We start from the raw sequence: 14,408 nt of genomic DNA, 5'->3' as shown, positions 1-14,408 counted from the left end.
TGGGAGTGTTTGATGGGGACAGTGTCGAGGGAGCTTTACTCTGTATCTAACCCCGTGCTGTACCTGTCCTGGGAGTGTTTGATGGGGAAAGTGCACAGGGAGCTTTACTCTGTATCTAACACCGTGCTGTACCTGTCCTGGGAGTGTTTGATGGGGACAGTGTAGAGAGAGCTTTACTCTGTATCTAGCCTCGTGTATGCCGTCAATGCACAGAAAAAGCAGCAAAAAAGGGGAAGATCTTGGTTTCAGTCAGACGTGTGAACCTTTATCTATCTCCCACAATCTATTCAGCGTTCAGTGATTCCTCTGCCTGTCTTTCCTCCCAGACGGAGTAAGGCTGACGTTCCCTTTCTGTTCCTCACATGAAACTCAGTTTGTCAGTGACCGTTGTGGACCTGTTCACCGTTGAGGTAAGCCGATGGAACCTTTTTGGTTTTGTCACAGTCAAATGTTTTTGTCAGTGCGGCTGGGTGAGTTATTTGGATCTTGGTAAACTTTGACAAGGCATCATCTGACCTGCTTCGCCCCAACCAACATTTCTCGGTATTTAGATGCGGATAGAAGTATGCCTTAACTTATCTCGCAACTGCATATCCCAAAACTCATCACCCACACAAGCAACCCCGGGTAAGACCAGGGTAAATCAGGGACAGGCCACCAAAAGCTCACTCAATGAGGTTGGTTTTCAAGGAGCGTCTCAATGGAGGAGAGAGGGAGGCAGTGAGAGAGGGATGGAGGGAGAAACAGAGAGGGAGAGGGAGAGAGAGAGGGGAAGACAGAGAGAGAGACAGTGAGAGAGAGAGACGGAGGGAGAGAGAGACACAGAGAGAGAGACACACACACACACACAGAGAAACAGAGAGAGAGACAAGGAGAAAAAGAGGCAGAGAGAGAAGAGAAATAGAGAGGTTTAGGGATGGAATTCCGGAGCTTAGGGTCACCCAGGCAGCTGAAGGCACGACCGCCAATGGGGGAGCGATGGGAATCGGGGGATGCTCAAGAGACCGGAATTGGAGGAGCGCAGAGATCTCGGAGGGTTGTGGGAGGCTCCATAGATAGGGAGGGTTGTAGGGGCTGGAGGAGGTTATGGTGATAGGGAGAGTTGTAGGAGCTGGAGGAGGTGACAGAGATAGGGAGAGTTGTAGGGGCTGGAGGAGGTTACAGTGATAGGGAGGGTTGTAGGGGCTGGAAGAGGTTACAGAGATAGGGAGGGTTGTCAGGGCTGGAGGAGGTTACAGAGATAGGGAAGGTTATAGAGGCTGGAAGAGATTACAGAGATAGGGAGGGCTGTAGGGGCTGGAGGAGGTTACAGAGATAGGGAGGGTTGTAGGGGCTGGAGGAGGTTACAGAGATAGGGAGGGTTGTAGGGGCTGGAGGAAGTTACAGAGATTGGAAAGGTTGTAGAGGCTGGAGGAGGTTACAGAGATAGGGAGGGTTGTAGGGGCTGGAGGGGGTGACAGCGATGGTGAGGGTTGTAGAATCATAGAAACGTCTCAGACTCTGAGCGGGGGAGGTGGGGGTTAGACAGGGTGGATGCTGAGAGGATTCTTGCCCCCCCCCCCCCTCCCTCCCCACCCCCCGTCTGGGGGAGGGCAGAGGGACAGTTTCAGAATGAGGGAGTCTCCCATTGAAGACAGAGGTGAGGAGGAATTTCTTCTCTCAGAGGGTGGTCAGTCTGTGTAGTTCCCCCCCACCACTCCCCCGCCCCAGACAGCAGTGGGGGCAGCGGCTCACTGAATATATTCAAGGGCGAGTTAGATAGATGGGGGCAGGGGGGGTGTTGAGGGTTAATGGGGGAGAGGGGGCCAGACAGGAAAATGGAGTTAAAGCCACAATCAGATCTTCTTGAATGGGAGAGCAGGGCTCAAGGGGCTGAATGGCCTGGTTCCTGTTTATTAAGATCTTACTTTCTTTCCATCTCTGGCTGACATTGAGAGAAGGTTGAAGTTCGAGGCGGTTTAAATGTGACTTCCTGGTTTTTCTTTTGCCTGACATCGCTGTGGTTCTCTGGTCTGCGGCTCGCAGGTGTTTGAGATTTTGCAGCTTATCATCTGAGGCATTTTGTGTTCAGGAATGACCTAACCAGGAAGCAGATGCTTGTCAGGGCCATCTCTCTTGTGCTCTGTCACCCACTGGGCATCGCTGGTCCCTGCTGGTTCTCCCAGCATTCCCGGAAAGATGTCACACTGGGATAAAGCCTCGTTCATACAGACTACACCTGGCAGGGATACAGCCCCAGGCAGCACCCAGATGACCCCAGTTAAAATGGGCCAGACCTCCCCCTCCTCAGTCAGAAGGGTGCAGGATCAAGTCCCAGAATCTTCGGCTGGCGTCAGTGCTGAGGGAACGCCGCACTGTGGGAGGGTCAGTGCTGAGGGAGCGCCGCACTGTGGGAGGGTCAGTGCTGAGGGAGCATCGCACTGTGGGAGGGTCAGTGCTGAGGGAGCGCCGCACTGTGGGAGGGTCAGTGCTGAGGGAGCATCGCACTGTGGGAGGGACAGTGCTGAGGGAGCATCGCACTGTGGGATGGTCAGTGCTGAGGGAGCGCTGCACTGTCAGAGGGTCAGTGCTGAGGCAGCGCCGCACTGTGGGAGGGTCTGTGCTGAGGGAGCGCCGCACTGTGGGAGGGTCAGTGCTGAGGGAGCGCCGCACTGTGGCAGGGTCAGTGCTGAGGGAGTGCCGCACTGTCGGAGGGTCAGTGCTGAGGGAGTGCCGCACTGTGGGAGGGTCAGTGCTGAGGGAGCGCCGCACTGTGGGAGGGTCAGTGCTGAGGGAGTGCCGCACTGTCGGTGGGTCAGTGCTGAGGGAGTGCCGCACTGTCGGTGGGTCAGTGCTGAGGGAGTGCCGCACTGTGGGAGGGTCTGTGCTGAGGGAGCGCCATGCTGTCGGAGGGTCAGTGCTGAGGGAGCGCCGCACTGAGGGAGGGTCAGTGCTGAGGGACCACCGCACTGTGGGAGGGTCAGTGCTGAGGGAGCACCGCACTGTGGTAGGGTCAGTGCTGAGGGAGTGTTGCACTGTCGGAGGGTCAGTGTAGAGGGAGCTTTACTCTGTATCTAACCCCGTGCTTTACCTGTCCTGGGAGTGTTTGATGGGGAAAGTGCACAGGGAGCTTTACTCTGTATCTACCCCCGTGCTGTACCTGTCTTGGGAGTGTTTGATGGGGACAGTGTAGAGGGAGCTTTACTCTGTATCTAACCCCGTGCTGTACCTGTCCTGAGAGTGTTTGATGGGGACAGTGTAGAGGGAGCTTTACTCTGTATCTAACCCCGTGCTGTACCTGTCCTGGGAGTGTTTGATGGGGACAGTGTAGAGGGAGCTTTACTCTGTATCTAACCCCGTGCTGTACCTGCCCTGGGAGTGTTTGATGGGGACAGTGTAGAGGGGGCTTTACTCTGTATCTAACCCCGTGCTGTACCTGTCCTGAGAGTGTTTGATGGGGACAGTGTAGAGGGAGCTTTATTCTGTATCTAACCCCGTGCTGTACCTGTCCTGGGAGTGTTTGATGGGGACAGTGTAGAGGGAGCTTTACTCTGTATCTAACCCCGTGCTGTACCTGCCCTGGGAGTGTTTGATGGGGACAGTGTAGAGAGAGCTTTACTCTGTATCTAACCCCGTGTATGCCGTCAATGCACAGAAAAAGCAGCAAAAAAGGGGAAGATCTTGGTTTCAGTCAGACGTGTGAATCTTTATCTATCTCCCACAATCTATTCAGCGTTCAGTGATTCCTCTGCCTGTCTTTCCTCCCAGACGGAGTAAGGCTGACGTTCCCTTTCTGTTCCTCACATGAAACTCAGTTTGTCAGTGACCGTTATGGACCTGTTCACCGTTGAGGTAAGCCGATGGAACCTTTTTGGTTTTGTCACAGTCAAATGTTTTTGTCAGTGTGGCTGGGTGAGTTATTTGGATCTTGGTAAACTTTGACAAGGCATCATCTGACCTGCTTCGCCCCAACCAACATTTCTCGGTATTTAGATGCGGATAGAAGTATGCCTTAACTTATCTCGCAACTGCATATCCCAAAACTCATCACCCACACAAGCAACCCCGGGTAAGACCAGGGTAAATCAGGGACAGGCCACCAAACCACTCAATGAGGTTGGTTTTTAAGGAGCATCTCAATGGATGAGAGAGGGAGGCAGTGAGAGAGGGATGGAGGGACAGACAGTGAGAGAGAGACGGAGGGAGAGGGGCAGAGAGAGAGAGAGAGAGAAAGAAATGGAGAGGTTCAGGGAGGCAATTCCAGAGCGTAGGGTCCCCCAGGCAGCTGAAGGCACGGCTGCCAATGGGGGAGCAATGGGAATCGGGGGATGCTCGAGATGCCGGAATTGGAGGAGCGCAGAGATCTCGGAGGGTTGTAGGAGGCTACAGAGATAGGGAGGGTTGTAGGGACTGGAGGAGGTTACAGAGATAGGCAGGGTTGTCGGGGCTGGAGGAGGTTACAGAGATAGGGAGGGTTGTAGGGGCTGGTGGAGGTTACAGAGATAGGGAGGGTTGTAGGGGCTGGAGGAGGTTACAGAGATAGGGAGGGTGGTAGGGGCTGGAGAAGGTTACAGAGATAGGAAGAGTTGTAAGGGCTGGAGGAGGTTACAGAGATACGAATGCTTGCAGAGGCTGGAGGAGGTTACAAAGATAGGGAAGGTTGTAGGGGCTGGAGGAGGTTTCAGATATAGGGAGGGTTGTAGGAACTGGAGGAGGTTACAAATATAGGGAGGGTTGTGGGGTTGGAGGAGGTTTCAGCGACAGGGAGGGTTGTACGGACTGGAGGAGGTTACAGAGACAGGAGGGTTGTAGGGGCTGGAGGAGGTTCCAAAGAAAGGGAGGGTTGTGAGGGCTGGAGGAGATTACAGTGATAGGGAGAGTTGTCAGGGCTGGAGGAGGTTACAGTGATCGGGAGGGTTGTAGGGGCTGGAGGAGGTTACAGCGATATGGAGGGTTGTAGGGGCTGGAGGAGGTTACAGCGATAGGGACTGTTGTCAGGCTGGAGGAGGTTACAGCGATAGGGAGGGTTGTAGAATCATGGTAACGTCTCAGACTCTGAGGGGGAAGGTGGGGGTCAGACAGGGTGAATGCTGAGAGGTTTCTTCTCCATACCCCCTCCCCCCCCCACCCCTCTGGGTCAGTGCTGAGGGAGCCCCGCACTGTCAGAGGGTCAGTGCTGAGGGAGCCCCGCACTGTCAGATGGTCAGTGCTGAGGGAGCGCCCCACTGTGGGAGGGTCAGTGTTGAGGGAGCGCCGCACTGTGGGAGGGTCAGTGCTGAGGGAGCGCCGCACTGTGGGAGGGTCAGTGCTCAGGGAGCGCCGCACTGTGGGAGGGTCAGTGCTGAGGGTGCGCCGCACCATGGGAGGGTCAGTGTTGAGGGAGCGCCGCACTGTGTGAGGGTCAGTGCTGAGGGCGCGCCCCACTGTGGGAGGGTCAGTGCTGAGGGAGCGCCCGCACGGTGGGAGGGTCAGTGCTGAGGGAGTGCCGCACTGTGGGAGGGTCAGTGCTGAGGGAGCCCCGCACTGTGGGAGGGTCAGTGCTGAGGGAGCTCCCCACTTGGGGAGGGTCAGTGCTGAGGGAGCGCCGCACTGTCAGAGGGTCAGTGCTGAGGGAGCGCCGCAGTTATATAGAATCATAGAATCATGGACTGGGATATGCATGGCATATAGGAACATAGGAACTAGAAGCAGGAGGTGACCATCCGGTCCTTCGAGCCTGCTCCGCCATTCATTCTGATCCCGGCTGATCATATTCAATATCCTGTTTCCCCCTTCCCTCAATCCCTTTCGCCCCAAGAGCTATATCTAATTTCTTCTCGAAATCACACAACGTTCTGGCTTCAACTACTTTCTGTGGGAGTGAATTCCACATATTCACCGCCCTCTCGGTGAAGAAATTTCTCCTCACCTCAGTTCTAGAAGGTTTACCCCTTATCCTCAAACTATGACCCCTCGTTCTGGACTCCCCACCACTGGGAACATTCTTCCTGAATCTACCTTGTCTAACCCTGTTAGAATTTTATAAGTTTCTATGAGATCCCCTCTCACTCTTCTAAACTCCAGTGAATATAATCCTAACCGACTCAGTCCCTCCTCATATGACAGACCCGCCATCCCAGGAATCAGCCGGGTAAACCTTCGCTTCACTCCCTCTGTAGCAGGGACATCCTTCCTCAGATAAGGACACCAAACTGCACACAATCCTCCAGGTGAGGCCTCACCAACACCCTATACAGTGAGTGAATTTAAGGAGGAGTTAGACAGATTTTTAATTGGTGATGGGGTTGAAGGGTTATGGGGAGAAGGCAGGAGAATGGGGATGGGGAGCATATCAGCCCTGATCGAATGGTGGAGCGGACGCGCTGGGCAGAATGGCCTCATTCTGCTCCTATATCTTCTGAACTTCTGGAAGTCTAAATAAACCACATCCACTGGTTCTCCTTGGTCAACTCTACTCGTTACATCCTCAAAAAATTCCAGTAGATTCACCAAGCGTGATTTCCCCTTTGTGAAACCATGCTGACTTTGTCTGATTATACCACTGCCATCCAAACGCTGGGTTATGAAATCCTCGATAATAGACACCAGCAACTTTCCCAGTACCGACGTGAGGCTCACTGGTGTACAGTCCCCTGTTCTCTCTCTACCTCCCTCTTTGAATAGGCTGACATTAGCTATCCTCCAATCTGTAGAAACCAGTCCAGAGTCCAAAGAATTTTAGAAAATAACCACCATTGGTTCCGCTACTCCCAGGGCCACTTCCTTCAGTATTCTGGGATGAGGATTATCAGGACCTGGAGACTTATCCCAACAATTTTCCCAAAACAATTTCTCTACTCATGCTGATTTCTTTCAGCTCCTCACTAAAATGTGTTTCTCTCAGAACGTCTGGTACAAACTCTTCCTTTATTTTTATTCATTATTCTTCCTTTGTGAAGACGGAAGGAAATTACAAATTTAGTTCCTCACCCCATTTTTTTGTTCCCCGTCGGATTTTCCCTGTTTCTGACTGTTTTTGTCAATCTTGTTCTCTTTACATACCGATAGAAACTTTTACAGTCGGTTTCTAATGTTACCGGGCAGCTTACATTCATACTCTACTTTCGGAGGGTCAGTACGGAGGGAGATTCGCGCTTTTGGAGGGTCAGTGCTGAGGGAGCGCCGCACTGTGGGGGGGGTCAGTGCTGAGGGAGCGCCGCACTGTGGGAGGGTCAGTGCTGAGGGAGCGCCGCACTGTGGGAGGGTCAGTGCTGAGGGAGTGCCGCACTGTGGGAGGGTCAGTGCTGAGGGAGCGCCGCACTGTGGGAGGCTCAGTGCCGAGGGAGCGCCGCACTGTAGGAGAGTCAGTGCTGAGGGAGCGCCACACTGGAGGAGAGTCAGTGCCGAGGGAGCGCCGCACTGTGGGAGGGTCAGTGCTAAGGGCGTGCCGCACTGTCGGAGAGTCAGTGCTGAGGGAGCGCCACACTGTAGGAGAGTCAGTGCTGAGGGAGCGTCGCACTGTTGGAAGGTCAGTGCTGAGGGAGTGCCGCACTGTTGGAGGGTCAGATGGACCTTGCTAAGACATGAATCCTGAGATCCTGCCTGTGCCATCTGAGATCGCGGAAGATATCCTACATCCAGTTTTGTTTGAAGGGAGGAGGGGTGGAGAGGCGGCTTCCCTTGCCGCTGTGACCTGTAGCCAATATTCATCCCTGGATCAAACTCCCAAAAAAACACCTGACGTGGGTCAGTAATCTGATTGGCTGTTGTGGGGTCTTGCTGTGTGCAAATTGGTTGCCGTGTGTCCTATGTTACCACGGTGGAAGAATGAAAAACTCCTTCATTGTTCCTGAATCACTTTGGGATGTTCTGAGGGGGGTTGACAGTGAAAGGGATGGGGGAATCACAAGCCCCCACCCCCTCTCTGGCTCCCACCTAAGATGGCTGCTCTGATAATCGCCAACAATCTTTTTCTTTCAGGATCCGATGTGGTATGCCTATTATCCTGAGGAAAACTGGAACTACAGTTTGTTTGGAAACTATACATTCCCATACTCCGACTACGAGGAGGAGGAGGTGGTGTCTACATGGCAATTGAAATCGCTGTCCATCTTAGCCGTCACCATCTACGTCATCACCTTCCTGGTGGGCGTCCCCGGCAACGCCGCTGTCATCTGGGTGGCGGGCTGCAAGATGAAGCGGACGGTGAACTCCATGTGGTTCCTCAACCTGGCCGTGGCGGACCTGGCCTACTGCTGCTCGCTGCCCTTACAGATTGCCAACCTCCTCACCAGGAACAACTGGCCGAGTGACACTCTGCTCTGCAAGCTCATCCCCTCGGCCATCATCCTCAACATGTCGGCCAGCGTCTTCCTGCTGAGTGCCGTCAGCGTGGACCGCTGCCTGGCCATCACCCAGCCCATCAGGTCGCAGCGCTGGCGCACGGTGGGGGCAGCGCGGGGGGCCTGCGCCGGTGCTTGGCTCCTGGCCCTCCTCATGTGCTTGCCCACCCTGCTGCACCGCCAGATGGTGAGCTTCCCGACACTGGGCCAGTCCTTCTGCTTGTCGAACTACACCGAGGGACCGTTTGGCACGCGGACCAAGCAGGTGGTGGAGGCCAGTCGGGTCCTGGTGGCCTTCGTCCTGCCCTTCCTGCTCATGGCGGCCTGCTACCTGCTGATCGCCCTCAAGGTGCAGCACTCCCGCTTCGCCAAGTCCTGCAAGCCCGTCCGCCTCATCGCCGTGGTGGTGCTGGCCTTCTTCGTGTGCTGGCTGCCCTACCACCTCTTTGGCGTGATGCATGCCTTCTTCCCCCATCCCGTGGCTGCGACCTGGGACTACGTGGCGGTGGGCCTGGCCTCCCTCAACAGTGCCCTCAACCCCATCCTGTACGTTTTCATGGGCCGTGACTTCCGCCAGCGCTTCAGGCACTCGATAGCCACCTCCCTCCGTCTGGCCTTCAGTGAGGACCTGACGCAGTCCGTCACCAGCTCCCGTCTGAGATCCAGAACCAGTATTGAGAATCACCTTTGATGGAGTTCCTATTACGCTGGCTCACAGGGCATTATTTAATCTGTGAGCAAACTATTTAACCGTATTCTGCTGGTGTCTCATTGCCCACTATTATCCTGGCCTCACATCAAAGACACAGAATGCACAGCGCACCCTGTTAATACGCAAACAACTCATTGGGCGGAGATAAGTAGAGAGGGACAATATAAAATAAAGGGGACAATTCTAAAGGGGTAGACCTGGGGTATATCCTCTTTTAATATACAATTAAACTAACGAGGGGGTAGGGGCTTTGGCAGCCCGTTTGGGATAGCATAACAAGAATCAAAACTTCAAAATAACAACTAATCAGACTAAAATATCAATACTGGGGTGATGATGCATCCCCAGACCCTGTGCAGACCACCAGTCACAGAAGGTCCTGGAGGGATATGTGCAGAAAGGTAGCAGGACAACTAGAGAGAGGGGTTCATAAAGCAAACACTATCCTGGGCTTTATTCATAGGGACGCAGAGTACAAGAGCAAGGAGTTTGTGTTAAACTTGTATAAAACACCAGTTCAGCCTCGATTGGAGTATTGTGTCCAGCTCTGGGCACCAGACTTTAGGGAGGATGTTCACTTTAGAGAGAGAGAGAGACAGAAAGAGAGAGACAGACAGAGAGAGAGACAGAGAGAGGGGGCGAGAGACAGAGAGAGGGGGCGAGAGACAGAGAGAGGGGGCAAGAGACAGAGAGAGGGGGGCGAGAGACACAGGGTGAGAGAGGGAGAGAGAGACACAGGGCGAGAGAGGGAGAGAGAGACACAGGGCGAGAGAGGGAGAGAGAGACACAGGGCGAGAGAGGGAGAGACAGACACAGGGAGAGAGAGACACAGGGCGAGAGAGGGAGAGAGAGAGACACAGGGCGAGAGAGACACAGGGCGAGAGAGGGAGAGAGAGAGACACAGGGCGAGAGAGGGAGAGAGAGACACAGGGCGAGAGAGGGAGAGAGAGACACAGGGCGAGAGAGGGAGAGAGAGACACAGGGCGAGAGAGGGAGAGAGAGACACAGGGCGAGAGAGGGAGAGAGAGACACAGGGCGAGAGAGGGAGAGAGAGACACAGGGCGAGAGAGGGAGAGAGAGACACAGGGCGAGAGAGGGAGAGAGAGACACAGGGCGAGAGAGGGAGAGAGAGACACAGGGCGAGAGAGGGAGAGAGAGACACAGGGCGAGAGAGGGAGAGAGAGACACAGGGCGAGAGAGGGAGAGAGAGACACAGGGCGAGAGAGGGAGAGAGAGACACAGGGCGAGAGAGGGAGAGAGAGACACAGGGCGAGAGAGGGAGAGAGAGACACAGGGCGAGAGAGGGAGAGAGAGACACAGGGCGAGAGAGGGAGAGAGAGACACAGGGCGAGAGAGGGAGAGAGAGACACAGGGCGAGAGAGGGAGAGAGAGACACAGGGCGAGAGAGGGAGAGAGAGACACAGGGCGAGAGAGGGAGAGAGAGAGAGACAGGGCGAGAGAGGGAGAGAGAGAGACAGGGCGAGAGAGAGAGACAGAGAGCAAGAGAAACAGCAAAAAAGAGAGGCAGAGAGAGAGAGGCAAAGAGAGAGAGGCAGAGAGAGAGAGGCAGAGCAAGGCAGACAGAGGGAAAGACAGACAGAGAGGGACAGAGAAAGGGAGAAAAAGAGAGAGAGAGAGAAAGAGAGAGTGCAGAAAGGATTGAAGAGAATGGTTCCAGGGATGCAGGGGACTTCAGCTCCGTGGATAGGCTGGGAGAAGTTGGGAATGTTCTCCTTGGGAGAAGAGAAGGTTGAGAGGAGATTTGATCGAGGGGTTCAAAATCATATGGGGGGGGATTGGGGTCCGGGACAGAGTAGAGAGGGAGAAACTGTTCCCATTGGCGGGAGGATCAGGAACCACATTCACTGGGCCGATTCCTGGGATGAAGGGGGTTTTGTCTTTCGAGGAAAAGGTTGAGCAGGTCGGTTCTTGCCTGCCGATAAGGACTGAATCCTCTGGGAGTGCTTTGATAGGTCATCAGATCAGTTCAAGTGTCACTGAACAAGTCTGCTGCAGTTTGGGGGACGCAGCCTGGGAAGTACCACAGAGGCAGGGATGGAAGTTAGCCCCAGTTAAGTTAAAGAAGGAGTTGCAAAGGCAAGGGTACCCCTTTGGCACAGTGCTGCTCCAACTTGGCATGGCCACACACCCAAAGTGTACCTGTCAGCTGGTGTCTCGAGGTTAAGCGGGAACCCCAGGGAGAAGAGTTCTCGGAAGGCGGGAATGGCACCCTCCGAGGTGGGCCCCTGTTCCGGCCGTCCGGGCACGAGCGACGGCTGGGACGGATTCCAAAGTAGGATCTTTAAAGGGGGGAAGCTCTCGTGAGAAAGAAAGGCTCCAGTGAGATTGGTGGGCGCAGAGAGTGGGGCTAACATGTGGGTGGGTTCTTGAGAAATCCATGGACTCTGTCTTGGTTGCATCTGTCATTTACTCTCTAGTGTGTTGTTTGCGACCACAGCTTGTCCATTAATTGCCATGTGCCTCGTTAAAAAGATATATATTATAAATTGCTTCATCTTATTGAACTTGTATAGTAAAGTTTATTAGCTTGTTCAAAACCTGGGGTTTCTTGGCGACTTTATTCTTGAATCTGCAGCTTTATCTGCTGCAATGGTTATTGGTCCCTGACATCTTGAAGTCTGGCCAACAATCTAGCGCCCGTTCCCTGTCTCCCGTAGGAACTAAAACAACCGTCAGAATCCCAGCAACCAACGTATTCAATGACGAAGCATCCCCAACCCCTCTGGGGGTCAAGAATGCCAAAGATTCACAACCCTTTGAGCTAAGAAATTTCCCCGCATCTCAGTCCCAACCCCCTCCACCCCCCCCAGCCTTATCCTGAGACAGTGCCCCCTCCCCAGCGTGTTACGGATTCCCCTCTTCCTGCCCGCCAGCAGAGACAATCTCTCGGAGCCCACCCTTCCGAACCCCTTCAGAATCGGGACGTTTCGATGAGGTTGTCTCTCGTTCTTCGAAGCTCTGGCCAATGGTGGCCCAATTTGCTCAACTTCTCATTGTAGGAGAACCTTCCCTCCCTCCTTAATAGTTCATCGCTTCATAAGTTCAGAAGGTATAGGAGCAGAATGAGGCCATTCGGCCCATCGAGTCCGCTCCGCCATTCGATCATGGCTGATATGATCCTCATCCCCATTCTCCTGTCTTCTCCCCAATAACCCTTCAACCCCATCACCAATTAAAAATCCGTCTCACTCCTCCTTAAATTTACTCACTGTCCCAGCGTCCACCGCACTTTGGGGCAGCGAATTCCACAGATTCACAACCCTTTGGGAGAACTAGTTTCTCTCTGTTTTAAATTTACTACCCCTTACCTTAAGGCTATGAGCTCTCGTCCGAGAACGCCCCACAAGAGGAAGCATCCGCTCCACGTCTACTTTATCCATACCTTTTATCATCTTGTAGACCTCAATTTGATCTCCCCTCATTCTTCTACATTCCAGAGTATCAGCCTAAACTGTTCAATCTCTCTTCATACGACAAACCCCTCATCTCTGGAATCAATCCAGTGAACCTCCTCTGAACTGCCTCCAACCCCACATCTTTCCTCAAATAAGGGGACCAAAACTGTGTACAATACTCCAGGTACGGTCGCACCAATCCAGTGAACCTTCGCTGTACTGGCCTCCGAATGTGAGTCTATCCTTCCTTAAAACGGGGAGACCAAAACTGTACATAGTCATTCCTGATATGGTCTCTCCAAATCCCTGTACGATGGTAGCAAGATCTCTTCCTTCCTGCACTCCAGCCCCCTCGCTGTAAAGGCCAATAAGAATGATAGATCGGTTTGAAAGGGGATATAAGACCATAAGATATAGGAGCAGAATTAGGCCATTCAGCCCATCGAGTCTGTTCTGCCACTCAATTACAGTTGATAAGTTTCTCAGCCCCATTCTCCTGTCTTTTCCCCGTAACGTTTGATCCCCTTACCAATCAAGAGCCTATCTATCTCTGTCTTAAAGACACTCAATGACCTGGCCTCCACAGCCCTCTGTGGCAATGAATTTCACAGATTCACCACCCTCTGGCTGAAGAAATTCTTTGATTTGATTTGATTTGTTATTGTCACGTTTGTTATACATTGAAAAATATTGTTACTTGCGTGCTATACAGACAAAGCATACCGTTCATAGAGGAGGAAAGAAGAGGGTGCAGAATGTAATGTTACAGTAATAGCTGGGGTGTGGAGAAAGATTAACTTAATGTGAGGTGGGTCCATCCAAAAGTCTGACAGCAGCAGGGAAGAAGCTGTTCTTGAGTCGGTTGGTACGTGACCTCAGACTTTTGTATCTTTTTCCCGAAGGAAGAAGGTGGAAGAGAGAATGTCCGGGGGTGCGTGGGGGTCCTTAATTATGCTGGCTGCTTTTCCCGAGGCAACGGGAGGTGTAGATAGAGTCAATGGATGGGAGGCTGGTTTGAGTGATGGACTGGGCTACATTCATGACCCTTTGTGGTTTCTTGCGGTCTTGGGCAGAGCAGGAGCCAGACCGAGCTGTGATACAGCCAGAAAGAATGCTTTCTATGGTGCATCTGTAAAAGTTGGTGAGAGTTGTAGTGGAAATGCCAAATTTCCTTAGTCTTCGAAGAAAGTAGAGGTGTTGGTGGGGCTTTCTTAACTATAGTGTCGGCATGGGGGGACGAGGACAGGTGATCTGGACACCTAAAGATTCCTCATCTCGGTTCTAAAGGGTTGCTCCTTTACCATCAGATCCTAGCCTCTCCTACTAATGGAAACATCTTCTCCACATCCACCCTATCCAGGCCTTTCACTATTCTGTAAGTTTCAATGGAATCCCCACTCATCTTTCTAGGCTACATCGAGTACAAACCCAGAGTCCTCAGAAGCTTCTCGTACATCAAGCTTTTCATTCCCGGGATCACTCTTGTGAAAACATGAGGCGATGCAAGTAGAGTTTGGGGGAAGTGTGGGTGGTCTTGCGGCGTAGCGGGTAGCGCCCCTGCCTCTGAGGGGCCTCCCCAGACCTCGGATGGCCAAGGAAGGTGCCAACCTGCGAATCAGTCCAACACACATGTCAAGGGCGGGCAGTGGGAGTGGGAGAGAGCCCTGGAGATCCAGGTTGAAGCCTCGACTGTCACCATCCATTGCTCCAGACAGCAACATATGTGTCACAACCCAGACTCGCTGAGCGAACAGTAACACGCCAACGCCACAACTGGAGGATTGAGTCCTGTTGGGGATTGGGGGGGGGAGCGGGGGGCGGTCACTATATTGGTCAGCAGGATGCGAGGCTCCTTCAGCTGGTGGCGGGAGATTCTTTTTCAATTTATTGACAAGATGAGAATGTCGCTGGCCGGGCCCAGCATTTATCCCCCGTCCCTAATTGCCCCCTTGGAGGGTGGTGGATGAGCCGCCATCTTGA

At 53.4% G+C, this 14,408-nt stretch overlaps 1 protein-coding gene across 2 annotated transcripts; it reads left to right on the top strand.

Moving 5' to 3' along the window:
- The first annotated feature begins 308 nt into the window (after positions 1-308).
- On the top strand, positions 309-9,697 carry LOC144488367 (C3a anaphylatoxin chemotactic receptor-like). Of its 2 annotated transcripts, none has more exons than XM_078206426.1 (2): positions 309-410; positions 7,939-9,697. In XM_078206426.1, the coding sequence occupies exons 1-2, from the start codon at positions 363-365 to the stop codon at positions 8,989-8,991; spliced, it is 1,101 nt and encodes a 366-aa protein (XP_078062552.1). In that variant the 5' UTR covers positions 309-362; the 3' UTR covers positions 8,992-9,697. The 2 variants fall into 2 exon arrangements, with proteins under 2 accessions (XP_078062552.1, XP_078062553.1); XM_078206427.1 differs by lacking the exon at positions 309-410 and adding an exon at positions 3,718-3,831.
- Positions 9,698-14,408: the final 4,711 nt, after the last annotated feature.

Source organism: Mustelus asterias, unplaced genomic scaffold (assembly GCF_964213995.1).
Source record: "Mustelus asterias unplaced genomic scaffold, sMusAst1.hap1.1 HAP1_SCAFFOLD_1495, whole genome shotgun sequence".
Classification (NCBI taxonomy): Eukaryota; Metazoa; Chordata; class Chondrichthyes; order Carcharhiniformes; family Triakidae; genus Mustelus; species Mustelus asterias.
Note: the sequence above shows the minus strand (reverse complement) of the source record. Positions and strands in the feature narration are given on the sequence as shown.